This window comes from Phallusia mammillata, chromosome 1 (assembly GCF_965637545.1).
Source record: "Phallusia mammillata chromosome 1, kaPhaMamm4.hap1.1, whole genome shotgun sequence".
NCBI classification, from domain to species: domain Eukaryota; kingdom Metazoa; phylum Chordata; class Ascidiacea; order Phlebobranchia; family Ascidiidae; genus Phallusia; species Phallusia mammillata.
This window is the reverse complement of record NC_137252.1, coordinates 4463689-4490616: the sequence shown is the minus strand read 5'-3', so window position 1 is coordinate 4490616 and position 26928 is coordinate 4463689. Positions and strand designations below refer to the sequence as shown.

Below are 26928 nucleotides of genomic sequence, written 5' to 3'. Positions count from 1 at the left end.
TGAAAAATTTGCAAGTTTATAGTGGTGGGTCAAGTAACTCTTTTTAGCAAACAAAAAAAGCTCCGAAACGTTTTCATGCAAACCATAATTTCGTCATCAAGTCCTACAACACCAGAGAAATTAATATTTTAAAATAAATAATTTTTCGCGACACACTTGAAATCTTTAGCAGCACACAGTTTGAGAATCACTGATGTAGACTATAGTTTTACATTCAGTTCCACCAAAACCTAAACTAGTGGTAACCTCTAACCACAATAATATATGCGAACAATAAATAAGTTTAGCAGCAACATAATATGCAACGAACCTTGGTTGAGCTTTAGCCGAGTTGTCGATGTGACCGAGAAAGAAAGTAACAACTTGTGACGTATGCGAGTTGTGTGACGGAGTCTGTCGCCATGACGACAACATTCCCTTCGTGTTCGGCTCGGGAAGGTTGAATTCGAGTATGACGTCAGTTTCGATGAAACAGTTGAGAATAAGATGAACTTTGCCCAGAATCGTCTTCAAAAAGCATCGCAGAGTATTAGTGAAATTATATGTTTTGATTACAACACTAAGAAACAAGTAGAAATATCACGAATTGCATGTGATGCGAATAAACAAAAAAACTTAAGTAAACTGCTAAAAAATGGTTAGATTTATGATGATTTAATGGTATAACAAAGGATATTAAATTTGTAGTCCAATATAACTGCAATACACATTTATTAGTAAAAAAAACTTTGATTATAACGTCATCGCTGTAGCTTTCGTGTATTTTATATTTCATGCAACTATTCTTTTGTTTAACGATGCTTAGAAACAATTTACCTTATCGGGCATTTTGCTTTCAGTGTAGGTCACAGTCAGATGTTGCCACTGATTGGATAAAAGCAGATTGGGACATTCAGCTTGGGCGAGTAAACCGACTGGTTTGTCATCATTCGGATCAATACATACTCTGAAAACGTTTAAATAAAATGTTTAAATAACAAATGGATTAACAATAGCAAAATTTACTTTTTTTGTAGTACATTTTTTAGGCAAAAGACAAAAATATTTTGAAATTTATACAAAATTGGTGGGTCTGTCTAACAAAAAAATATAAATCCAGTGGTGTTACGCACACCAGATTTTGGTAAGAAACTCCGAAAAGATAAAATGCAATCTCTTACTTTTAAACAATTTCTGTATAACAGATTCTGCAGGTTTGTTTGTCACTTACTAATAGCAAAGACATGTTATCTTTACCTGAATATGAGAGTTGTGTTTTCGAGCCAGACTTGCAGCATAGTTTGTTTGCTCCCTACTGACATCAAGTGGATGTATGGGACAGATTGGATCGGTTCGGGTGTTGTGTCAGCTGCTTCTACAATTAAACTGTGACCCTCACCTGAAATGTACAGCAAAGTTGAAACACTTGTGCGGGCTTGACCAAAACTGTTAGTATCGTATTGGAATTATTACTCTGCAGACGACTCATTGAAAGAGTTTTTCGTAACAGACTTACCCCATTGTGAAGCAATGTCCTTGTTTTCATTTGTGTTCACCCGAAGCCACATTGATAAAGTCACACCACTATCCCGTGGAGGCCAACTTATTGTGTTTTCTAAAAAAGCAGTAGATATAATTGGCATGCTACAGTTGTTTAAGATGCACACAAAGTTGGTTCATTTATGTTATTTCCACAAATAAATGAAAAAAATGTTATTTTCAGGTCGTCAGGCTTAAAAAACAGAAAATATTCGTTTTTAACTCCTTGTATCGGGTAAACTGGGCTTTATAAAAGATAAAAGATATGAAGTTAAACATAAAAATGTAAAGAAACCTGTTAAAAATGTTTATCCTAATAAAGAAAGCAGACTATAGCAGTAAATGTTAGTAACAACACACTAAAGTATGACACCAACCGATCCATTCTAAGACAAGATAAAACAAGCAAAAATCAAACATTACTACCTTTTCAACAAATAACAATGCCTAAAAACAAATATCCTTACCTAAATGCATGCGCATCGGTGCCACCCTCCACACAGTGATGGTTCGATGAAGAGGTAAATTTGCTGAGTCATCGTTTTCTGCCTTACTTTCCATTTCGTCTCCACTTTGATTGACAGCAGATAGGTGTGTGATGCCCTCGTGTGACCAGAGAAAGCTGAGAAAATTGTTGGGACCGAATTCCTGATGATGAACGAGATCCAGCAAATAATCCAAAAGTTCACCCTAAATAAAATGACATAAAACATAAAATGAAAACGAGTAAAAAAGATTTAAGTTAATAAATATATGTATTTTTTTCACTAAAATATTATACCACATATGATTTGACTTTGTAGATTACCTATTGTATGCTTTTGCAATCAATTAAAAAATAAGCAAGGCATTTTTTTCCCTTTGGAAAAATGGTAGATGTCAATTTGTTTGCACTTTGTGTCATTTTTTGTATGATTTACTAATTTTAATCTTGTCAACTATGCACAACTGAACTTATAACTAAACATGCACTAAATCGTAAACAAATATGACTTTGAATCTTTGTCCAGATTGTCAAAAAAGGGTCTGTAAAAAGACTACAATTTATTATACAGTCAAAAAAACACGCTGATCGACGGTAAAGTCATGAAACTAATATGATGATTAGGTTTTAGTTTTACAAACCAGAGGTGGGTCTTTGGCATGGAACAGTGATAGAAGAAGTTTGAGGTGTTCAGAGGTAAGATGGAATTTGTTAAACTTCATACACAAAGATAATATCAACTTGCGATGGACTGGGGAGGAAAATAAAAAAATGAGTTCATATGTGTGTGTAAAGTTTAGATTTGCACCTTAAAAGGATAAAAACAAAGACACTGATGTATTTTTTATTGTTGAAGTACATGTTCCTAAAATTTAAGTCACTTTGAAAAAAAGAAAGAAAAAAAATACGACAACATCTTTCAAATAAAACTACTAAGATAGCAAAAATGAATTTAAACACCCTTGGTTAACTTGTTGTGTTAAAATAAGGCTTGTTTAGGCATATCTGAGTTGAGTTTATTCCGCTTGGTAAAAGGACACATAGTGACACAGTGGCACTAAAACAAACACCTAGCTGAAGAATAGCTGCCCATTGTTAAAACGTTATGTAGCGCAAAATAGTGGATGGCACAATTGATGGGTTATGACTAAATATGCTGGAGCTACACCGGTATATATTAACATAGTTTAGCATTGACGTCAATGTAAATCAAAATCACTTAGTTACCTTCCCAGTGTGGTTCACTGCTTCCCAGTATATAAGAGAATTGGGAAAGACAAGCTGAAGTGACGTCGCTCTTTTCACAAAGATTTTTCAGATTCTCGATCGAGTGATCAGCCAAGCATGACAATGATCGCATCAGGGAAATCATTAAATGGTCGTAGACAATGTTCTTTTCAAGTGGTATTTCTATAACACAAAAATTCAATTTTAGGAGCAGTCAAAAAATTAAAAAAATTTAAACGTACTTTGAAAGTAAATATTAGCCTTTTCATCTAAGAAAAAAAATCATTTTTGGTTTGACTTTTGTAAAACACTATTTTTGCAATGGTTTCATTGCTTAACTAACTAAAAATGTGTTTTCAAGACTTTTTACATAGGTATTAAAAAATATTTTCAGCATTTATTAGTTAAATTTGATACTTACCACACGGTATGTCCTTAGCCAAAAGATCACCTTCAGAATCAAACTTTCTCAGCTGGTTGCCCTGACAACTGTTGCCAAGCAAATCAAACACAAGCAGCAAAAGTTCAGGGTGCACGACCTTGCCGTTGGTGAAGTCAAGGTCATATTCTGTCAGTTTGTCAAAATCTTTGATCCTCGCATGCTTATGGTTGGATGGTGTGTCGCTGAACATTGTTGTAAAATCTGGAAAATGGCAAACTGAAATGTCATATCATTGGTGAAAAAAAGTTCCGCCAGGTTACATATATTTTTTTCACTATCGTATGGAGATTACATTTTTCTGCATGTGTGTGGACGCCTGTACCCATACTCGGTACTCGGCATAGAAGGTATATACATGTGGTACTCATACTCGGTATCGGTACTCGCTTCAAAACCTGGTATCACTATGAGTTGGGAGAAGATCAGGATTAACCAGTGTCGATTAGTTAAAGCCTTACCACATTACAAATTATTTGTACCTCAAGTTTCGTCCAAATTAGGCGAAGATTTGGATTAACCGATGTCGATTAGTTAAAGCCTTACCACATTACAAATTATTTGTACCTCAAGTTTCGTCCGAATTAGACAATATGGAGAGAAACTACAATTTTAAATAGGCACAACCCAGTAAATTCCATCTCCAATTTAATGCACAATTAACTGGGATATGCAATATTTTCTTTACTAATAATGGATTACAGTTTGCGACTTGGAGAGCAATGAAATGCAGCATTAGATCAATTTGAACCCTCCGTTAAACATTTAAACTCATAGACAAATGTCTGAACACTTACAAACATACACAAATACACTAACAAAAACACCAAAAAATACAAAAATAATATGAAGAACACAAAAAGTAACCTAATTTCAACACAATCAAAAACAAAATCATATTTCCAACCTGATGAAAATTTCGCATCAGTTTCCGACCCCGCTTCATAACCATCAGTGGTGTCGGTGTCCGAGAGTGTAATCTCATCATCGTTTGCGTGACAAGTTTGCGATGCTTGAGCTGAACTTGTGTTCGAGTTGTTTCTACTGTGGGTGAAAGTGAAGCGCGGAGATCGATTGCTGCTGTCAATCATACTTTGGAGGTTGCGCAGAATGGCCGTCTCACTGGAATGTAAATAAAGTCAAATATTTAAAAAATGAAAAGACAAGGTAAAACAATTGTAAAAAATAGTTGTTTTTAGCAACTTTTTGAAATCATTAAGTAATAGATTTTTTGAAAAGAAACAAAAAACACTAGAAATGAATGAGACAATGAAATGAAAAGTAATGTTTAGATAAACACATGGCCGTCACACTGAAATGTTAATGAACAAAACTTAAAATTGAAAAGACAAGGAAAACAATTAAGAGTTCAGTGCAAAAAAAACTAGTCTTCTTACCAACTTTTAAAATCATTACAATGATAGATTTTTTTAAGAAAAAAACAACAAAAAGAAATCGACTAGAAATTTAGAAATTGAACAGACAATAAAAAAAGAAAAGTAGTGTGTAGATAAATATACTCTTTGCCCCATACATGTTTTAATGTTAGATAGATGAAAAATTATATTTTATCTTTAGCTATTTCGGCCTGCACCATAGACAAAAAACACTAATTTAGAACAGCTTGTTAAACTATGATTTATTTGAAAAGAAACAAAAACCACTATAATATGATAAGACATTAAAAAATGAAAAGTAATGTACACATAACATACTTTAGACATAATATACTTTAACTTTTAAAACTTTTGTTTGAATAAAAAATTTATGTTTTGACTATTGATAAAAAAAATGGTCTAAATCCATCAAGACAGCCTACCTTGCAAAGTTGACATCTTGAGGTGTTGCAGGTTTAACTGAAGCTTGAAATATTGCACTGTAAAGTTGTTTGGCAAACTGGACTGAAGTGATTCGACCTTGCAATGCAGGTTTTATTGTGCTTATCACATCTTCCACATCAATGTCAAACTGTAAAGAAAATATGTTGTTTATAACAGTCTCTTGTTCTTTATTAAACAAAAACAAAGTGTGTGGTACTGTAGAGCACAAGAGCATTAAAAGTCTAAGGAACACATAACAGAGGTTAGTAAGCCAAGAAAGTACAGAAGACTTTGGAACTCATTTGAACAAACATTTGTGCTTTGGGCTGGGGCAAGTCAGGGTGCAAACTTTTAAACTTGTCAGCGAGAGTTTAACCATTTACATTAGTGAATTCACTCCTATAAAAAAGGATTTCAAACAATTTTGATCTGTTTTTGACTCAAGAAACACATTACAACAAATCTATACTGCCACTCAATACACTTAATAAACTTCTATTTAGCACTTCATACTGCAATATCAATAAGCAAGCAAGATATTCAATCACAGTATACTGAAGGTTGCATGTACCTCATTTGTTAGTTTGCCACAAAACAGGCAAATCCTTAGACAGGATGTAAAGAATTGAAGTTTAGTCTCTAAGACTCCTTCATCCCATACGAAGCCATCTTCATCAGCTGCATCCACTTCATTGCCATGGACTTGGTCTTCTTCGTCTTTTTGATCGGACAGTGTGCTTTCACTTGGATTTCTATGTACCACTGTCTCGCCAGAAGTGGTGTCTTCTACTTTGAGTTTAGTCACTGAATTGTTTAAGTACATTTCATTTGATGAAATAGTAAAATCCAAGTCTGATTCAAAGTAAAAATTTAAACTTGTTGTTATCAAGTTGAGAAGTCTCATTGTTACATCAAAACCATTAAGCTCATTGAAAATCATTCCTAGTTCCCGGTCAAGAGGAACTGCCAGACCCAGAATGTTCCAAACATCGCTGACACTTTTCCATTGTTCCAAATGGTCGTCGTCAGGTAAAGAAACACTCTCTGTGGCGTAACTTGACGTAGAAGTCACGCTGTGCATAGATCTGGCATCGTGTGCAGCAGATCGCTCCACGGAATCTGGACTTGTTGAGCGATATCCAGAAGTTTCTGAAAGACGGCGAGTTCTGGACCTATTTTCACTTTCCAATTCGGAATCGGTTCGCGAAAATCGACTTACTATCGATTGTTTATCTTTGTTCCGATCAAATGAAGTGGCACCGGTAATGTTTAGAGCATTCTGTACAAACCGTTTTACCTCGGCGTAAAAAACTGAAAGTTCATCGACGTAAATTTTAGAACTTGTAAAACTGTTGGGGTCAGGGACATCAACGCTCTTTGACGACATTATATTTTTCGGTTTAGTTGTGAAACTGATGGAACGATCTCGTAAAAGGCGTCTGTTGTCTGTTCCCCACGAGAACGACAAGCCACGAAAAAATGACCTCATGGCACCAGGTTCATTGTTGGTGATATCGCCGCTTGACACTTTCCGTCGAAGGCCTTCTTGCGATGGAGGAGCAAAGACGTGAACAACTGCCTGTGGTGAAAACAATGTTGTCTTGGTCATAAGAGCTTCGACAATTTTCAGGAGTCGTGCATGCAAAACATTGCTGTCATCCTCAGACCCTTTGAGGTAAAGCAGCTGGTTGACCGCTTTTAACCCTCCGTGTCGCAGAAAAACTGAGCGACATTCATCAATCGTATCCAAAAACGTTACTAAGATGTCAAGCAGTGAGGTAACTACAGCTTCTGTGTAAGTTTCCACCAAAACAGGTTGATCATCTTTTAAAGCGTCCCAACCAACATCAGCAAATGACAGTAATACTGGAACTAGTACAGTAGAAGTTAGAGACTTTTTTGCCTCCGGTGAAAGGAACACAGCAATAGTTTGGAGATGTTGGAGAGCTTTCTGGCATATTGGGGAGTTTCCCAGTTGTAGGAACGCCCTGTACACAGCCAGAAATAACCAGGGATGTTCGGAGCTTTTGTTAAGCATGAAATCTTCCAAGTCTTGTTTGAAACTCGATGAACAACTTTCAGTAAACTGGATGTCGCCAGGTAGAGATCTCCTGAAACAAGTATTAAAATTGTTTTGAGCAAGATGAGTAAACGATACAATCAAAATGTAGAAAAAGGTTTTAACAGTTGCAACGAATATATTTTCAAAGATTATTTAGGCCTCAAGTCTTCAACAAATCATTATTATTGCAATATTTAGAAGAAAATGCATAACTTCTACCAAATAAACTGTAAAATATCAAAGACAAATGAAGACAACAATCTTTCTTTAAAATAATTTGAAACAAAATAATATATATTATAAACTTTTAGCCTTGTCTAATTTTATTCCCTTTTGTGTTGCATTTTCAGACACTGAAAATACTTGAATAAGCGAAATATATTTGTTCTTTTCAAAGAGAAACGTGTCAGTGGTTTTAAAACTGACCTCCAAGTTTCACTTTTACTTCTGACATAAGATTTGTTGGATTTCAGATACGAGCTAAGTGGAGGATGGGTGAGCCAGTTCGATGACACGTTGATGAGAGCATCCGACGTCGACATTAAACTGTTACTGTTTGAGTGAAATTAACACAATTTTATTCATTACACTCAAATACATAAATTCATGTTTGCAATAAAATAACACATAATTTGCTGTACGTTTCAGTGTTTGCAAAAGAATGAATCAATTTTAGTTCTTCGTGGTTTTAATATGAGTGATTTATTATAAAATTTGTTTGTAATGAACATACATATGATATATTTATGTCAGTCAATGTTAGGGCATCATATATATAATAATATGTTTGACATATTTCTACTATTATGCAACATATTTGGTATTTTACTGCTGGATTAGGTTCATTAAGTACTCGTCTTTCCTTACAACCAAGCATTAAAATGTTTATTAAATTTATCACATAAATGTCAGTTACACAAACAGTACCTTGGAACTTGTAGTCCATGTTTTTCTTCATTAAAGTGATGGACAAGCATTTTTCCGACGAGAGCAAAAACAATATTTTGAACTGGCTCATCCCACATGGGCAGGTTGCATAACAGAGGAAGCACCAGTGTAGAAGGTGTGATACAGTGACACACACCACAGTTGTTGGCAGTTTGAAGAATAAGTTTGATGCACGGTGACTCCGTGTTGAGTGAAATGGCAAGGTCGATAAGGTACTTAATGGCTACAGCTACAATGCACATCGATTCATCATGTCTGTGGAAAAACAAAATCAATGCTAAAGTATACCATATATTTCAAACTCGGTATGTAAAAATGCATTTGGCAGAAGAGCTATTTTAGGTTTATATTATGCCAAGCAGCAACAGTTGCATATTTTATTGACCTCTTAATACTATTTATTGCTAAAACACTCCGATACTGCTTTTAGGTAACTTTTTATAACTATTTTTTTCTTTCCTGTCATAAAACCTTTCAAAAAAAAGATCTCAAAAAAGGCAGTTAGACATTGTTTTGTTTCATTTTCAAGTAATTTTAATTAAGTAGCTCAATAACCTTTTGTGCTTAAAAATCAAATTATAGAAACATAGATCTCAGCAAAAAACTTTACCAAAAAAACAGAACCCCACCTGCCCTGTTTGCTTGAACCTCTCGATGAAAATTTCAAAGGCACCGAAAAACTTGAAGAAAAACGTTTGTCGCCTCTTCCCAATTCTTCAAGCATAGTCGTGCGAGCCTCTGCACCAAGAATGCTGTGATGAGAGGGTACCTGCTTCTGGAAGTCGCAAAGCCGATGACTTCGACGTGAACATATCACTTTGTGCATATATTCCACTTTGGATTTTTGCACGGCCGACAAAGTGCCTTGAAACGATACCAAAATACTTGTGATGATTTGTAAGTTGGTGTCAGAATTTTTCTGTGGTGGCGCCAGAGATGATTGCCTTGAGTGTCCTTTTACTGGCGATGTTATAGGTGACAAATTTGACGGAGTTCTGGTATTGCTTAAGCTGTTCTGGGCAGAAAGTCGTAACAAGAGCAAGGATAATAAACGGTATCCTCCACTATTTTGAAACTCTTGTAATAATGAAACAACTTCAGTAAGAAGCTTGGGGTTTACAATTCCAGGCCGGCTATCCAAAACTCTCGTCATTAGGTTGAATATTCCAAGGACAACGCTGCATACAAAGGACACATTCCCTGGAACTGTAGAATGGTTGCAAGAGCTCTGAGCAGCTGATGGCAAGTTGTTTTGACATTTATTATCAGTGGAAAAATCCATGGAGGTGATTGAAATTTGGTGAGAGTGCTTGTTTTTCTTTTTTGGTGTAGAACTTAGCTGGTCATTGTCGTTAAAGCTGTCATCACTTAGGTAGTCATCTAAATAGAAAAAAGAATATCTATCAAAAATGTATTAAAAATGTATCTATCAAAATGTATGCCGGCAAAACATATTCTTCAGAACTACATATCTGCAAGAACAAAAAAGTGAATAGAGGCATTTGCCAATTGTGGAAATATAATAGGAGCAATTAGATGACAAACCTAGATGCAAAGCTGCACTGGTTCGTCTTCTGCATCCATCCGGCATCATACCTCCTTTATTCAGCATGTCATTGCAAACTTTAACCAAAGATGTTATTGCTTGACTTTGCACAAGTTCCTGCACAAAAAGCAAAATTATAAATAGCACAAAGTTGCAACAAGCAGGAGAGATTGTTCTAAAAGAGTTTTGTAATTAAGGTTTGTGCACCAAAGTGGTACCTGATTTTTTTAAAAACAAAATACTGATAGTGGTAATTAAATCACCAGAAACCCACTAACGAATAGTAAGAGTAATAACGCTTGAACAATCCCCACTAGTTTAAGGAATAAGTTTTAATTTTCTTTTACTTGCTAAGATTATAACAATAAAAATTGAAGATTAAAGACAAATTTTACCTAAATCCATGCAATAAAACTAACCTTCACTTAAACTTAAGCATAAAAACTTTAACCTCCTATTAAGAGAATTTTAAGTATGTTGGATACTGAACTGAGTAAAATAACAAACCTGCAGATCTTCTCCATGTTTCATTCCTACCAGACACATTGTTAGAACCGAGCGCAGAATAAGTTTTTGAAGGTGACAAAGTGACTCGACAGTCCACCGGGTGTCCTCATAGGAGATTTTTGACATCAGTTCGTCGTTGCTGATTGAATTTGCATGTGAAAATGTGTCTGTTTGAAATAGAAAATATTTCAAATAGAGGCTTAAGCAATTGGCAAAAACAATATCTTTGTCGTTTTATTACATTGGATTGTAATTATTCATAAAATTTGTTTTGTTAAAAAATGATAACAGTTTGAAGTTGAAAATATTCATGTGTGTCATTAGATTTAGATTAACCTTTCAGAGACTCAATTGAGTACATGTACATTAAGCAACATTAAACAGACTGTGCCAATTTCCAAATGGTAACAAAAAGGTAAAATTTAAAACACAAAAACATACAGTCTGTACCTCCTTTGTTCTGTTGCAGTGCAGTGATGGCTGATATGAGTTGAATTGCAAGCGACATGGGCGACTGACTGTTGGCATTTCTCGTATTTATATCATCCATCTCGCTTACAGTAGTGTATTGTGAACAGAACGAACTTTGCAATAATTCCAAGAGAACGTTGGCAAGCTCGAATGGTCCGTCGAAAGTCCTCATTTTGTCCACCTTGTTTAGCACCTCAATGTTTTCTTTACTGTTTTCTTCCATGTTACAGTTTGTTTCTTGATTTTCAGAGTTTTGGTTGCTGGATTGGAAGCGACTTTGAAGACGTTTGGAGCGTTGCCGTGCTGACTGTACAACTGTGTTGATCGAACTTAGATCCTAAAAAACAGATTTTCTCCATGTAAAATAGAAAATTTAAATTGGCACATTGGCCAAATAGACGTAAAAAGCGGCATGCTTTATTATGCACACATTTTGGTAAATGCTGATGCTATCATCAGTGATATGAATGGCATTAGCATTGACCATAATTTTCATCATTAAACTTACAAACAGATCCATATACAGTGTTATTGCACAACATCTTCAGTAACTTGAAACAAGTGAACAGAACCGAGGTTTTTCTTTAGATTGTAGTTTAGTAGAAAAATAATTGACTTTGAAAATATATAAATAGTGTTGCCAATTTAAGCAATCAAATCATTGTCTGTAAATAATCTGTTCACCTCATTGCTGTCAACTGAGCTGCTTTCCAAACTTGAGTAGAAATCTTCCTGATAATTCTGATAATGTTTTCCAGACAGACGACGAAATCGTTCTCTTCGCTTTTGAATGTTGGATTTTACTCCTAAAAATAATGCAACATTTATCACTTTTAGTTGCATAAGTATTTAGAAAAAAATACAACTTACATCAAAAGCCCTACTTTGATCACACATAATTATATTTTATCATAGGTCGAATAATAATATCCTGAACTTTAAACCTAAAAGTTTAAAACAAACTATCATATGAACATGTTATGTACTCTTTTGGAACTGTTCGCAATTTAAGATATGTAACAAACAACTTTTAAATTATTTATTGACCACTGCTGTAAGCAGAACAAGAGGTTTTTTAGTTGCATAAAACCCAAACTCAAACCCTTTCAATAAATAGTTTTTTTTACTAAATTTACAAGCACAAGATTAAAACAAATAACAACATCACATCATATGTCTTGTTTTGTATTGTGTTGATCACATGTACAACAAGTTGCTTACCATTTGGTTGTTTCCTGTTTTTATGTCTGTGTCCATTGTTGTAAAATGAAACAAAATCCTTTTTCAGGCGATGAGAGTTTTGATTAAAGGAACAAACGCAACACTTTTCATCAGACGTAACTGCAAAAACATGAATTCAATGGTTATTTACTACTGGCTACAGCAAACCAAATATTACTACAGGCAAATAATGATAACTAGCAAATAAATGAACCAGTACAATGACATACAATACATAACACCTCCATAATATCTTCCCGGAAAAATCTTCCTACATAAAACAGTTCTTAGAAAACTGCTCTATAGAAACCTACTACAAATGCCTTCACCTTTTAACATCGAATTTCATGCACCTACTCATAAGCGGAGAGTTTCTAAAACTGCATAGCGACCCGCAACACACTTTGCCCATAAATAAACACACTGAAGTCAGATACAGAAATATGCAGAGCGAAATGTGAATAAGAACGAAGTGAGTCACTCCTTCCTCTCCAATCTCTACCTGCTGCTACACACAGACGTTTGCAGTCATAACACGCACTGAGCTATGCAACTGGCCTAAGTGGCTACTTACATTTCAAGATGTGGTAATTTAGTTTGGTTTAAATAAACTGACCCATGATAAACAAGACTCCACTGCAACAAAATCCTGATGGTTTTAAGTATAGATCTCTGACATTTATGTTCTTACTTTTTAATCCCATGATCAGATTGTCCACATTTTGATTAAAAAAAATCATTTCATTAAAGTTTATATTGATAAAGGGGGCCTCATAACAAAATACTGAAATTTCTACTGTTTTGACTAAAAAGTATCAAATTGTTTTATGGCAACTCTCACTTGCAAAAGAATACTCTGTGTACACCATATGTAAAGATTTGAAAAACAGCACAGATGTAACAAACATTATGACAAATGTTACCGTAATTATCATAGCCTGCACTACCTCTGTTGCGCCCTTCCCTATGTTATAAAATGCATGTTCACCGGTAAAAAAAAATGCATGAATTTTTGACGTTGGCGGACTATGTTCTGAACTGTAAACAATTACGCAAACAATTATTTAATAAAGCAGGAATAGTAATTCGAACAAAAAACGTAATAACATTGCAACAAGCTTATTTAATTAAACTAATTGGAAACTGAAAGTTCAAAGTACAAACCGAAACATGAATTAAACATCAACTGTAGAGTGCTAAATATATTTTAACAATTTTTAATTACTTTTTTTATTAGCGCTTTCAGGAAAACATTTTCAGGATGCAACTTCCAAACATTGTATGAAATTTTATGTTTAGGACAAAATTTTTAATTGTACAAAATCTTCTGATTAATGTTTAATTGCAACTACGTTAAAACAATATGTACTGATTTTAAAACTGTTCAACTGCCTCAAACACTGATGTTTAAAGTAAGGATTAATGTTTTGATTGAGCAGGCAAAACCTAATGGATACTGGTCAATGTACTTACCTTTTTTGAAGTCTTCTGGTGGTACAGCTAGCAGCAATGGAAAAAAAGAAATACAAAAACTGGCAATTTCATAAGAACATGGAATTTCCTAAATAAAAACAAAAGTCTTTGACAAATCTTCACAAAAAGTAATCTAACCTAAAAATTTAGCTATCAGTTCCATTTGATTAAAAAAAATCTGATTTTTAAACAAAAACACACATACTAACGCACCATAAAATATCATATCATGCATAGTTCTAAAGTCATAAAAAAATTAACTTTATGACCCGTAAAGTCACAAAAAATTAACATATATTCCCCTCTTCCTCAAACTAAGAATGTAAATAGAGGAAATCACCTTAATGACCTGAACCTTAGACTTTCCGAGCTAAACCGGTACACACATGCATCCGTATGCCACTTACGCTGACTCTCGCAAACAAAAACATTCAACCAAAGGAAACAGACCAGTTATGGCATGACTCATTGCAACAGGAAGCACCGGCTAAGTCACAATGAGAATTACATCACAGCATGTGAATTGGATTAGGATTTATTCCAGGATAAGGAAGTGTTAAGTAGAAGGTGATAATCAGATTAATGACTGGATGTAGGGATTTAATAAATTACAAGGTTCAGAGCGAAATGACTTTCAGTGGGCACCTAGTTTTGGAGAAATTGGCCTTTCAATGCAGTTGATTATAGTAATTGGGTAAACAAGGCATGATTTAATATGAAAAATTGTAGCCAAATTTAGGTCTAGTGTTGAAAAACAGTAAGTTATATAAAGGTCATAGCATGATCAGCAATTTCAGTATTATCATGTAGTAAAAAATAATTATTATTTCTTTTGGACCAAGACTAGAATATACACATTGCAAAAAATTAAATATCATGTTTGAAAATAGATTTAAGTCAAAAATACATATGAAAGATTTTGTGGGAATTACCTGTCTTGAAAGCTCATGAAGATATCTCAATAACTTTGCACCCCTTCCGTGTACCAAGTATTCACACAAGATTTTGTCAAGGTTGTGATGTTCTGTCAAATCTTCATTTTCATTTTGTTCACTAAAATTAAATGAAACTGTTTAAAATCACATTGCCAATTCAAAAATAAAGTTTAAATTAATTCATTAAAAGTTAAAAAGTTCCAATGCTTATTTTTTACTGCAAAGGCTTGCGTATCATAAGGTAAACATTGCAATACAAGCAAAAATAATAGCTGCCAAAGTTAAAATAATAAAAAACAAAAAAATTATACCTTTGTAGCTGACAAGAAGCTTCAGAGCATGCCCCAACACCTTTCACCAATTCAACAGAAATCAGTTTTAGTGCCTCCATAACCTAAGCAAAACAAAAAATATCAAAGCCTTGTACTGCTAGCAGAAGCAACATGCAAAGTAGAAAAGAAAATGACAAGTTTGTTTGTGTTGTAAGGTAACACTTTAATTACGTCAGGGTATATCCTGTGTTTAAAATCTAATAACTCAAACATCTGTTGGTGACACATTAAAAAAATGCTACACATCTTTTTGGCTATTGTTAGATCAATCATTCCCTGAGTTAACCACCACCATTCACTAAAAAATGTTAAGTTTAGCCATGCAACATCTGTTCACTGTACAACACGGACTACAAAACACAAGCAACGCCAACAGTGGAAACTAGAAACTGCTCAAAACAAGACAATGAAACTCCTGTTACTTGGAAAATATTTTTAGGAAACATGTCAGTTTACCAAGAAAAACAACGATTAAGAGGAAATTGCTTGCACTCATCCAAACCAGCTGTTTATTCATAGCAAGTAGCAAACAAATAAAACAAGTTAGTTTTAAGTATTCAACGTCATTCAGTCCTTCAAAAAACACGTTTAAAGTTTACAGTATTTGGTTAGCAAACAATTGCAGCCAGGCAGTCCTTGTCATCAAATAGTTGCATTTGCAACAGGTAAACACCATTGTCTGGCACCTAGCGCCAAATTAGCTTGAATCAACAGTTTAGCAAGTGGGGAAATAAGCTTACATGCATACAGGAAAAGTTTTGCATGCTGAATGACAACTATATCCTTCTGGTTAAGTTGCCAACTCAGCAAACATTTACATACTGTGGAGGGACTTTATATGACAACTTGTTCCAAGAACAGCAACAAAGCAATGTAAATTTATCCTTAGATATTAGATTACAGAGCCTTTTAAACAATGAAATTTAATGGTCATGGACATCAAATAATTTTTGAACAAATGATTACTGAAAAATATTAATGCAAAATAAAGCCTAGAAAAAATATACTTACATTTATTGTGGGCCTGTGAATGAATGTGGTAACATCTTCTTCAGGTTAGCATGAATAAGTTAACCACCCTATATAGTGCAAAATATTTTATTCTACACGTAAAAATGAAACTTTTAGTTTGTTTTGACAATACCATTAATAAGAATTTAAAACCAAATGGTAACAATAATTGAATTGGGGACATTTATTAAGTCAATAACAAAGTCATTTAAACACACAAGCATGTGAATGATGGTTTAAAAAAAACATTATATTGTGCAGAAGGAAAAAGCATTATAAACAAGCTGGTCCAATAACAAAAACAAGTCAAAAATGGTTTGTTTATTTGTGTTTAAGTTTGGCATAATTCCTCCATCCATGTGCCATAGCTTTCAGCATATTGAAAACCAACAAATGCTTTACAAAAATTAAGCACCAGCCCTCAATGGTGGCGACACCAGAATAACCCCATCCCCACGGACGAACAACATCTGAATATTACGCTTTGTCTGTTTATAAATTTCTTCATAAGTCTCTTCATCAATTTCCACTAAAGTCACAGTTTCCTCCACATCACCTAGAACCATGTTTAGATGTTGGTCGTAAGCGTGCAGTCGACCCCGAAGTTCTCTCTCATTTCTCATCTTGACGTAAACCCTTTCGTCGAGGCTGAGTCGAATTAGGTCAAGAGGTTCTTCTACAGCTTGCACAATAGGAGCTTGTTGTTGTTCTTCTTCATCAGCCATTGTGAGTTTTTGAGCAATATTTGTTTCAAGCTATTACACGATTTTAAGCTACAGGAAACAACAACATAAATTAAAACTCTATATAAGTCATACTACCAGATACTGGACTGTTAACTTGCCCAAAATGATCAACATACACATCGCTTAAGTTACTGTTAATATAATGTTGAATTTTCAAGCACTAAACACTAAGTGAAATGTTTAGAGATCTCATCAAGTATAACTGAGTGAAAAAAACACCACTTATAAAAAATCCTGAATATGGTTCAGGCATAGGAATTGGCTTAAAAATTTCAATAGCGGAAAAATAAAAACCAACACAACATTTTACAGACAACATTGGCTTTGCGTGCATAGATATGAAGAATTAGTCAATAAAGACAAGCAAGTCTACATAGTAAGTGGAAACTTTGAACTGGCTGTCTAAAAACACGAAATTACGTGTTAACTGTTAACTCTGCGTGGAGAATCTATTATCATCATTTCTAACTGTAACACTGACATACGTATTTTCCTGTCAAAGGATCATCGGACCGGTTTAGTCGGTTAAGTTTATTTGTTTTCTGCGAAAAGTATAAATAACGGAATCCTATTCCTATACAATTACGCATTGTGTAATTCATTTGAGTGTAATTTGATTGTAGCTGCGATATAATATGAAGGCGAAACGGTTTTTACTATATACGTAATGCATAATATGTGCAAATTCACAACTCCCTACTATATACTGAATCATTTTATGATACTTATGTTGAAAAATTCGGTAGATACTTTAACACCAAAAACTAGCGGCACTGGAGTCCGGTTTACTTTAGGTCAAGAAGGTAACGTCAGGTCAAATGTTTGGAAATGCTTGTTTTTAACGTTATTTATAATTTTAAACCTTCACCTGACCCTAACAGCCCTAACCGCCGGCATTTCTACAAGTCTGCAAAAAAAGATAAAAATTAAACGGGATTCGAACCCAAAAACTATGCGCATGAGGCACTGTTTCTTCCACTACACTACAGCAACAGTTGCATTCTGGTGGTTTAAACAGCACTTATAAACTATCATAAACTATTTGTCATTTGACCTAAAGTAAACCGGACTCCAGTGCCGCTAGTTTTTGGTGTTAAAGTATCTACCGAAAAATTCCTGCCTCATTTGCACAAAACACAAATTGCTGAGTAATTAAATTGAACCCGCGAAGGTGGCATTTTATTTAAGGAACCGATAGCAGTACATGTTTGATAAAGCAACAAATTGCATTTGTCGTTTTGCTGTCCAGTTGCGGTAACAAAAGCTTTCGAAAAATTCTATTCAAATAACAGTTAATGCTAAATTAAGACAAATTTATGACGTTCATTGTTTTAGCAATTTTTGACAATATTTTCCACCAAGTTGCATACCGGTATTTATCAAATTTGTCATTCAACTGGTGTGCTGCTAAACAAAATACTACGATAGTTGTTTTTCAAGAACTTAATTGTATTTTTTGCTGACGTTTCGGCCACCAGAACGGCATGACAAATTTGTTAAATATGCAACCTGGTGGACGAACGCTTGTTCAGTATTTTTAGCAACTCAAGTGACAACATTTTTATTTTTCTCAATATCACAACGAAAATTCACAGAAGAAAAAAACATGATATAATTTTCAAAAAACATGAAATCAATTGAAATTTGCATAGGGTTTCATAAAGGTTGATTTTCATTGGCTTTGATGTAAGTGGCATGATACATTAGTCGTTAATGAGCAGATGTGCTGAAGGTAATCGTTTTCAGTATAATAAATTTCTCGAAACATGAACAACTTTATAACAGCTGGGTCATCAGATTTTGCAAAATTACATTCAACATCATTCAGACTTCAGTGCAAAAAGTTTGGTGACCTGCTAGGCCTTGAGGAGTACAACATTTGACAGCGCATATTACAAATCATACACAAAAAAACAAATAAATTGATGCAAAAATTAAATAAAGCTTCACTAGAAAACAAAACAATGATAGAAATCAATTTTTAACTTCAAACATTGCTTTATAGCAGCTCCAAGCAAAAAAATGCTGAAATCAAACCAAAACTTCATTGAATTTAATCGAAAAAATACAACATTAACTAAAGTTCTTATATCTAAACAGAAAAACTATACAATTCTGTTGGTTTATGACTTTATGTTAACGAACACCCTAATCAACTTTTCTAGTTCCTTGTTTGTGCTGTGCAGCACGCCTTTGTAGAAAATACAGAAGTACACCAGGAAAGAGGAATCCAAGTGCTGGAACGTACTTGTACAATATCGGTGCCACAGTGTTTTCACTCCACCCCTTTACAACCGAATTCACTACACTTTCAGCAACAAATTCAGGAGTCATTCCGGTCAAGTACTCATTTTCAGTTCTTCTATATTTTGTACCATCAGCTAAAATTTGTATTTTATGTAAAATAACAAGGCTAACATTCAACTGCATCCCAAACAATTTATTTATGTGCAGGTGCCAGTCATTTTTTTCTGCAATCCCTGTCTTACATAGTATTACATTTCTCAGATAATAAATGGCACTTAATGTAACTAAAACACTTTATTCGAGCAAAAGATTGTCAAAAACACAATGACTAACAGCAAAAGTTAATTAATTTAAGACATTCAATTTGTTAAATCCAATTTTATCCAACTCTCACCTTTAAGAGCATTTTTTGATATGTTGGTGTTAATGTAACCAGGATTTACTGTTGTCACTTTGATGTTATATTGGTGAACTTCAGGACGTAGAGAATCATAAAATCCATGGGCTCCGTGTTTCGAAGCAGAATATGCAGACCTGAATGGTATGGCTACTTTGCTCTAAAAATAAAGTTATTTTTGTTCAAAACCCTAATTTCATTCAAACTGAAAATGAACAGATTGCTGTAATAAAGTTTTTATGTGAAAGAAGTTGAAATATAAACATTACCATTCAAAAGATTGCATTTTTGCTTCTGCATTTGATTTTTATTTAACTACATTGATTAAATGATAAAAACCTTAAAATTAGAAGGTAATGGTACAATAAATTAAAAATGACTAGGTAATTAAATTCATATTCTACAAAAATTCAAGCCTTAATACCTGTATACTTCCAATTCCAACAATATGTCCAGAACCTTGGGAAACCATATGAGGCAAAACTGCTTTGGTAGTGGCAATTGATCCAAGTAAATTTACTTGTAACACTTGTTTAAATACCTCAACAATACTGGAAAGGGCAGATTCTTTGTTTCCTATCCCAGCATTGTTCACTAGAATATCAATTCTGTTACCACACAATGCAGCAACATTTCTGATATTTTCTGCAACGGTATCAATGTCTGCAACGTCTAACTTGTGGACTAATGATGCATTGCCCTCCTCTTCTGGTGGCAGAGGATATGTGTCTTCCAACTGTTTTTGTACTCGCTTTAGTTCCTCAAGATTCCTCGAACACAGAACAACTTTGCATACGTATTTTCGAAATTCGAAGCAGCATGCTTTTCCGAGCCCAGAACTGGCTCCTGTTATTAAAACTACTTTGCCTTTCAATTTTTTTAACTTTTCATCTTTTCTTGGGGCTCGGTTTCGCAAATACAAAACACAAATTAGACATATTATAACAGCAACGAAGCCATAAAAACTGCAAAAACCCATGTTGTATTTCCCAACGAATCGCAAGAAAAACGCATGTTTACAAATGCGTTACGCACCAACGCGCAAAATTAAATACGATTTCTATAAAAACAGAGCAAAGCAACTTTTAACATACAAAAAAACAATATGAGGTAGACCTACAAATTTCAAAATTTAATTCAGGATGTTATTTATATTTTTGGGATCGTTTTTGAGTTTTTCGGGACATCTGTTCTTGAGCTTCCAAAGCAACGTCGACGGCCTCTTTTACAACGTCCGTAACATTCCAGCCACTTTTCACAGAACACTCCATAAACATGCATTTCCAGGATTTTCGCACCAATTGCGCCACCTCGTGGTTTATCGGATCGACTTGAATGTCGGAATGCAGGAAACACTTATCAACGGATGTGCATTTCCCGCAGGAGGGGGTTAGCAAATCGCATTTATTTGCCACAATCATGATAGTTGGCGGATAAGGTTTTCTCTTTCGGCAATTATCTTCATCGTCTTCTGATATTGTCATAGGCACAAGGGAATGTAGAAACACGGAAGGAATGACTCCCATCAAACCGGACTGGACGCTGACGCGACGATCGTCTGAACTATGCGAAATTCGGTGTCTGAGTCGCGCAAACATTTGTCGAAAGTAGGAGTCTGACCTCGAGTGGCCGGTTCTGAATTCATCAATCGACCGTCGGGTGGCGCCATTGTACGAAGATCGCAGAACTTTGCTCAGCGCCGAACGCCGCGTGTTGCTTTCATATTGAGGAAACGACTGCAAACAGAAAAATAAACATAAAACTAAAACTAAATTGACAGGCATTTCGCTTTTACGTCTATTTGGGCCGTTCATTTCGCTTTTACGTCTATTTGGGCCGTTATTTTCACCATTAAATTGGCTGAAAATAAATAAAAGGGCAAGAGAATATTTTCGGTTTACAACATTTGCAAATAAAAAAGGTAAGCATGATCAGCAAAAAAATCATTTAATGGAAAATTTGCTTGCCCGACTTACAAAGTTGGGTTGATATACATTTAAATGGATTGTTTGACAGATTTTATATAAAAATTACCAAAATTTCTCAAACACACCAATTCTGCAAACCAAAAAAATACTTTCACTACACTCAAATTGAACAGTCACTTCTCAGTAGGAATTTTAATCTCAGTTCATCGGCTCTTATTTAAATCATGAAGTTTTGGGTCCGTACAGAAAATTATAAATGAACAGCAAAAATAAAAAGTAAAAAGTAATTTCATTTTTTCTTTCCAAGATTTGCGTAAAAATTTAATACATTGTTTGTTTACCGCAAGTATTCCTTCTTTCATCGTTCGCGCGTATCGAAATGAATGCCGACTTGTTACGTCATAAAGGATAATGAAAACGTCAGCCGATCTTACTCCCACTGCGCCATCTTCGTCCCACTCCTGCAACGAGCTGAGGGGAAAACGTGGAAAAGCGGGAACATCCATGAAACTGAGATCCACCATTTCCGACGAATCGTTTTCCTTATTTACGCCCTTTCCACGAGACATGTACACAGTGCAAAACATAGAAGAACATTTTGGTTTGTCCCAGTTTTCCGCTTGGTAGCCAACTAAACTGGGAGTCGTTAAACTTGATTTTACTGGACGGGCCAGAGCTACTCCAACAGAATGTTTCGCGGCTTTTCGAGTTCCAAATTCCGGCCGACGGTTGCGCCAATCCATCAATGTAGCATCATCGAAGTCGTTGGTCTTGAAACGTCTAAGAAAGGACGATTTTCCGGTTTCAGTGTCACCAAGTACTGCTACTTTTATGTGTGGTAATGCCATGTGGATAACAAGCAGGATAGAGAGGATTATTTCTGTGATAAAAATAATTTCTTAATGTCTTGCTTCTGAAGTTTGGAAAAATCTTTCAGCATGTCACGACATACTTAAGCATAAAACTCGTCACAGTTAATAGCGTAAGAGAGGGAGAAAACATGTACATTTAAATCTTTTAAGCGTTTATATTTCAATTTAATGTATTAGTATCCGTCTAACAAAAACTGTCTATAGTTAATAAGTGACATAGTACTATTTCAAAAATACGTTAAAACTGCTAGTATTTTCTTACTGTTCTTCTTTGTTTTAATCCAGATACCTTTTATGATAAATAGAATACAGTCGCCAAACAGTCGTTTTAAAATACGCTATATACCCGAGGTAAACGTTAAATTGGATTGTGCGTGTTCTTTTATCGACAACATCAGGCAGATTCAAATTATACGAATTATACCAAGACCCGCGTTTGTGGTGTATTACTTCCCATTTCAACTACCAATAAATATCTCAAACACAAATTCTAAAACTTACAAATAAATATGTAACTAACACCATACTAGCCAACCTTACCTTTTACTAAACTAATGTCGCCACTTTAGCCCGCGCAGAGCTCCTTCCACATACAGTGGTTTAACAATCTGGGCTTACAACATAGCTTAGTTCTGGCCAATTAGTTTCACAGCTTTAATTGCAATTTGCACACTGGTTCGCAATTAGGCTGAGAGGAAAGGCATGGCAGCGAGCCTCTGCAGGTGTTCATTCGCTGTCAGGCGTGTCAAAACAATTGCTAGAGGCAGACTTGTTCACACGAAGAATCGATATGCGACAGGATCAGCTTCTGCGGAATGCGGGTTAAAGGCCGAGCAAAATAGGGATAAAGGTCTGATAACAGATGACCTTACGTCGTAATGAATTCCTCGCATATGGTATTCACGGCTGATGTAAATTGAAGGTCCACCTGTAGTGCAACTATCTGTTACCGCCTTTTCTGCTTTTCCAAATGTCTTTGCTATGCATTGTCGCAATTTGTGAAGCTAGAGCATCTGTCTGTAATTAATATTTCAAGCAATTTTATATTTCTACACTGATTGATTTTTTCGTCAAATTATGTTTCCGAATACATTAAATACGTTTAGGAGGTGTCTGTAAGTCAATTCAGTTTTCATGGCAGAGACTACAAAAAAGCTTACGAAAATGCCTGCTTACAACTGCAAACTCGCATTTGCAAACATTATATAGCCTTGTTAGCGTTCAAATTAAAAAAAATTTTTTTTAGTAAAAATGTGACTGGAAAGTAAACAAAAAAGGAAATAGTTTGGATAAATTGCTGATAAATGGACAAAAAACAGTGTAGGGTCTTTTTATTAAGTTTTGCAAAAATAGAAATGTCAGGGTTTATTTATTTGGTATTAATAGTTCACCTTCAACCCGCTTGTGACGTAATAGACGACAATGTTACGTAACCATTCGATATAAGCAGCTAAAGCAATCGATTGCCGAACACAAACAACAAAGATATACTCTTATCTTTACAAATCACAGAAAAACGATTTTGGCGGTTCCTGTTTTAGATGTGATATTTCTGGAATCTACATTCGATTAATGGTACTTAATGAATTTAGTATTGTTCTGACATTTAATGTGTATTTTAATGTGCTAAACGTAATTGGTTAGCTACTTTCGGACGTGCGTCTCTGCAGCGCGTTATTCCTTTATCTAACAAATGAACCCTTTTCACTTTGCATGCACTTTTCTTTACCATTTTACAAATACCATTTTAGCAACCTTGTTAAACTGCTTATTTGACTAAGTGATAAGTTAGAATTCATTACTATGTGATAGTAATAAATGCAAGCAAAGATGCCCTACTTAAACCGGTTTTAAGGGCAAAAAATACCTATGTGAATTTATGACATGGTGACATATTATTTACGCTTCAATCCCAGAAAATCGTGGTGTTGTAAAAACCCTTGTAAAAAAAAGTTCAATTCCTTTGTGAAGAGAAATCAATGTAGGAGTAAATTGCATGGCTTTAAGAAAAAAAATCGATTTATTGGAGTTATTCCGATAAGACCCTTGCTTTAATTGCTTGCGGGGTCTGTAGTTAATTGGCTGGAGACTTTATGAATTTGATTCACACATTCACTGGTTATTGGTTGATTGACATTATGATCTAGGTCAAAAGAGGATTTGATAAGCCGCTGTTTAGGTTCTAGTTATGTGTAAGAATGAAAATATGTTTGATGCAGATCTCTCGGCATATTTAACGATAAGCTTGCTTCTAGTAGACAATGAGGTAAACAATACGTTTTAGAGTAGGGTGGGCATTAGGTCAAAGCCAGAGAATTGTTACTAAAAAATGGCGGCAACGGAACTTAAAGTAAGGCCCGTTTTGAGCCCGTTTTCTGACAAATACCTAAGCCCGAACACGGCCCGAAAAGCCCGGCCCGACTTGCAACTCTGGCTTGTTCAGCCTATATCCTTTACCAGGCTTATAAGTCTTACATAAAAGCATACTAATGAAAAGTGTATATACGTTAGGTCACTGCTGGCAAGTTTATACCTTACAACAAACAAATACCAACCAATAGGCTTTTCTAAAAGAAACAATACTGTCATAAATTATAAAGTTTTTTTTCAGTTTGTTTTTAAAGTTGTTATATTAGCCTACATTGTCCCGCCTAAAACAAAGTTCAGGTTAATATGGAGGGAAAAAATAAGTATCCCTCCATGGTTTAGAGCAGCAGGGTTTCTAAAGCTTTTTACTACGCGCACTTTTACAATATATACGTTTTCTGTTTGCTTTAATCACAATCTTAGTGTTTTAGTCCAAATTTATCCCGACCGAAAAACCGCGATTCAGATTTTTTTCAAAATAATAAAGTTGGCTTGAAAACAAAAACAAGTTGTTTCGCTTTATTACAAAAGTTAACCAAAATAAAAACGACCAAAAAACTTAATTTGCATAAAAAATCAAAAGAAACAACGCCGAACACCCAACGAAACAAGACAAGATGCAAAACTGGCAGTGGTGTGTGACGAATGAACTGAAGGTAAGAGATGAAAATAGAACACATATAGAAAAAGAAAGGATGTTCAAAAGTGACAATGGTTCTTCTACATCTTGAACAAATGAAAAACAAAGAAAAGAGAACTAACGTAGTGATATCTATGACGAAATAATGTCCAAAATTTACAATGAACTCGATCAATTGAATAACATGGGAACAAAAAAAGAACAACACAGCTTTAAAATTTGTTGCGATTCGAACCATGAATTTTAGACTTCTTAACGATTTCAAAGCGGAACCGATTCTGACGAACTTTCTCTTGTCGTTTTTGCAGGATACATCACCGGTAGGAGGCGCTGTCGCCAATCGGCAAAAGTAAAAAATAGCGTGAAATTGTTCAAAAGCAAATCTAGCTGTAAAACGAGTGACCAGTACACTTTGAGGACTCCTGTAGCGTCGAGCAAGATAAACAAGCCAGCTACTTGCGTGGTTGCCACACAAAATAGAGCACAGTACAGCAAACGCCTTAGCATGGCCTCAATGTCGTTATGAGCCGGTTTGCAAATCGAAGCAAAACCGTAACAAATAGTGTTGGTGCCACTGATCAAGGGATAAGCAATAAGACACAGTAAAGTTACTTGCGACATAAAACATACACTTGTGAAGATAAAAATGATTGGCACCACAGAGACCGTACCTTGGTGTGTTTCCCAGACAACTACACACCCGGATGTGGTGCTCACGAGGCAGTAGGTGAATTCGAATGCCACTGCCGTCCCAATAAGTAGAAAATAGATGATGAATATTACTACTGAGCTAATGCCTCTTGATATTTTCCCCACTGAATGCTTCAACAAGGGATCCGAATAAAATTTTCTCTGCCGGGACCAAAGTATTGTGTATACGAGGCAGCTTCCGCCAGCGTAGAGCGGTGTCGCTACCCAGTGAAGTGCTTTGCATCCGCTGTAGCCAACCCTTCCCGAGAATAAGTCGACAACTGTTTGAATTGAATACAAAGTAACAGCTAACATGGAGACAGGCAACAAGCGGTGAGACAGTGGGCGGTTCTTGCGCCTCCTGCGACGGAATTCAAGGTAAATTGTGGCCGCTAGGAGATACAGAGAGACCGCGGTGAAAGCTATGACCGGCAGCTGACAGTGTGTGATGTAACGCAGATCGTTCAGGGAGTTATTGTGATATTTGTGAAACGTCACAGAGCAGTTTGTGACGTTACTGAAGGGGTCACAGCACTCCAGCATCATGTGGCTTTGTTTTAATCCACCATAAAGCCTAAAAACCTAAACAAAAAATCGTAAATTTAGGTTTTTTCAGAACAATCTATTTGTACAAAACAATCTTTAAAACTTTTGTACCAACTGTTGCGACATAAACGAATATAAACATGCCATTTTTTGCAAAACCTGTCTAATTTCTTTCATTTACGATAACACTGAAACGTTTTTCCTAATTCAAAACCTCATTTTCAAAAACCTACTAAAGTGACGGTTCTTTTTGAATAATATTTTGTTTTTGATTGACGATGCCTTTATAGGCGAATTTATTTGTACATAGTCTTTAAAAAACGATCAATTAAAACGAGACTTCAAAAACTGTACTGGTTTAAAAATCATCTGACAAGGTTTTCTTGAAAACGAAGATGTTGCTTATCATAAGGCACCACAACTAAACACATCAACATCATTGGAAACCGTTCAACAATCTCAATAACATTTCGGCTTTTCAACAAAACCTCCGTAATTCAG

The 26928-nt window shown here is 35.1% G+C and overlaps 5 protein-coding genes across 6 annotated transcripts in view; all 5 read right to left on the bottom strand.

Annotated features, from left to right (window-relative positions):
- Positions 1-16060, bottom strand: part of LOC145214060 (lysosomal-trafficking regulator-like) — a 41399-nt gene extending 25339 nt beyond the window's left edge. For both annotated transcript variants that reach the window (XM_080082531.1, XM_080082604.1), the window contains exons 1-23: positions 15995-16060; positions 14963-15045; positions 14649-14769; positions 13717-13804; positions 12244-12363; positions 11707-11828; positions 11002-11359; positions 10552-10718; positions 10044-10161; positions 9128-9878; positions 8478-8753; positions 7977-8102; positions 6060-7599; positions 5488-5636; positions 4576-4790; positions 3651-3872; positions 3230-3412; positions 2644-2753; positions 1986-2208; positions 1496-1594; positions 1237-1378; positions 817-946; positions 311-507 (exon numbers count right to left, since the gene is read on the bottom strand). In XM_080082531.1, the coding sequence (XP_079938657.1) occupies positions 311-507; positions 817-946; positions 1237-1378; positions 1496-1594; positions 1986-2208; positions 2644-2753; positions 3230-3412; positions 3651-3872; positions 4576-4790; positions 5488-5636; positions 6060-7599; positions 7977-8102; positions 8478-8753; positions 9128-9878; positions 10044-10161; positions 10552-10718; positions 11002-11359; positions 11707-11828; positions 12244-12363; positions 13717-13804; positions 14649-14769; positions 14963-15042 (5537 nt within the window). In that variant the 5' untranslated portion in view covers positions 15043-15045; positions 15995-16060. The remainder of the gene's footprint in view (positions 1-310; positions 508-816; positions 947-1236; positions 1379-1495; positions 1595-1985; positions 2209-2643; positions 2754-3229; positions 3413-3650; positions 3873-4575; positions 4791-5487; positions 5637-6059; positions 7600-7976; positions 8103-8477; positions 8754-9127; positions 9879-10043; positions 10162-10551; positions 10719-11001; positions 11360-11706; positions 11829-12243; positions 12364-13716; positions 13805-14648; positions 14770-14962; positions 15046-15994) is intronic.
- Positions 16061-16093: 33 nt separating this feature from the next.
- On the bottom strand, positions 16094-16790 carry LOC145214370 (U6 snRNA-associated Sm-like protein LSm3). The gene has a single exon (XM_080082913.1). It carries the CDS (start codon positions 16717-16719, stop codon positions 16402-16404), a length of 318 nt encoding a protein of 105 aa, XP_079939039.1. The 5' UTR covers positions 16720-16790; the 3' UTR covers positions 16094-16401.
- A 1495-nt stretch (positions 16791-18285) lies between these two features.
- Positions 18286-20364, bottom strand: LOC145214280 (dehydrogenase/reductase SDR family protein 7-like). Its single transcript, XM_080082811.1, has 3 exons — positions 19809-20364; positions 19382-19544; positions 18286-19121 (listed from the first exon to the last, which is right to left on the bottom strand). Exons 1-3 carry the CDS (start codon positions 20361-20363, stop codon positions 18889-18891), a joined length of 951 nt encoding a protein of 316 aa, XP_079938937.1. The 5' UTR covers position 20364; the 3' UTR covers positions 18286-18888.
- On the bottom strand, positions 20346-23012 carry LOC145214194 (uncharacterized). The gene is made up of 3 exons (XM_080082712.1): positions 22725-23012; positions 21654-22192; positions 20346-21120 (listed from the first exon to the last, which is right to left on the bottom strand). The coding sequence occupies exons 2-3, from the start codon at positions 22158-22160 to the stop codon at positions 20530-20532; spliced, it is 1098 nt and encodes a 365-aa protein (XP_079938838.1). The 5' UTR covers positions 22161-22192; positions 22725-23012; the 3' UTR covers positions 20346-20529.
- Positions 23013-25056: 2044 nt separating this feature from the next.
- On the bottom strand, positions 25057-26488 carry LOC145204873 (uncharacterized). The gene has a single exon (XM_080077488.1). It carries the CDS (start codon positions 26425-26427, stop codon positions 25453-25455), a length of 975 nt encoding a protein of 324 aa, XP_079933614.1. The 5' UTR covers positions 26428-26488; the 3' UTR covers positions 25057-25452.
- Positions 26489-26928: the final 440 nt, after the last annotated feature.

Coding starts and splice junctions, on each gene's coding strand:
- LOC145214280 (XM_080082811.1), bottom strand. CDS start 20,363: ATGGGTTTTTGCAGTTTTTATGGCTTCGTTGCTGTTATAATATGTCTA. Junction 19,545..19,808: donor TTGGAATTGGAAGTATACAG/GTATTAAGGCTT, acceptor CTTTATTTTTAG/AGCAAAGTAGCCATACCATT. Junction 19,122..19,381: donor ATCAAAAAATGCTCTTAAAG/GTGAGAGTTGGA, acceptor TACAAATTTTAG/CTGATGGTACAAAATATAGA.
- LOC145214370 (XM_080082913.1), bottom strand. CDS start 16,719: ATGGCTGATGAAGAAGAACAACAACAAGCTCCTATTGTGCAAGCTGTA.
- LOC145204873 (XM_080077488.1), bottom strand. CDS start 26,427: ATGATGCTGGAGTGCTGTGACCCCTTCAGTAACGTCACAAACTGCTCT.
- LOC145214194 (XM_080082712.1), bottom strand. CDS start 22,160: ATGGCATTACCACACATAAAAGTAGCAGTACTTGGTGACACTGAAACC. Junction 21,121..21,653: donor TGAAAGAAGGAATACTTGCG/GTAAACAAACAA, acceptor TTCTGTTTGCAG/TCGTTTCCTCAATATGAAAG.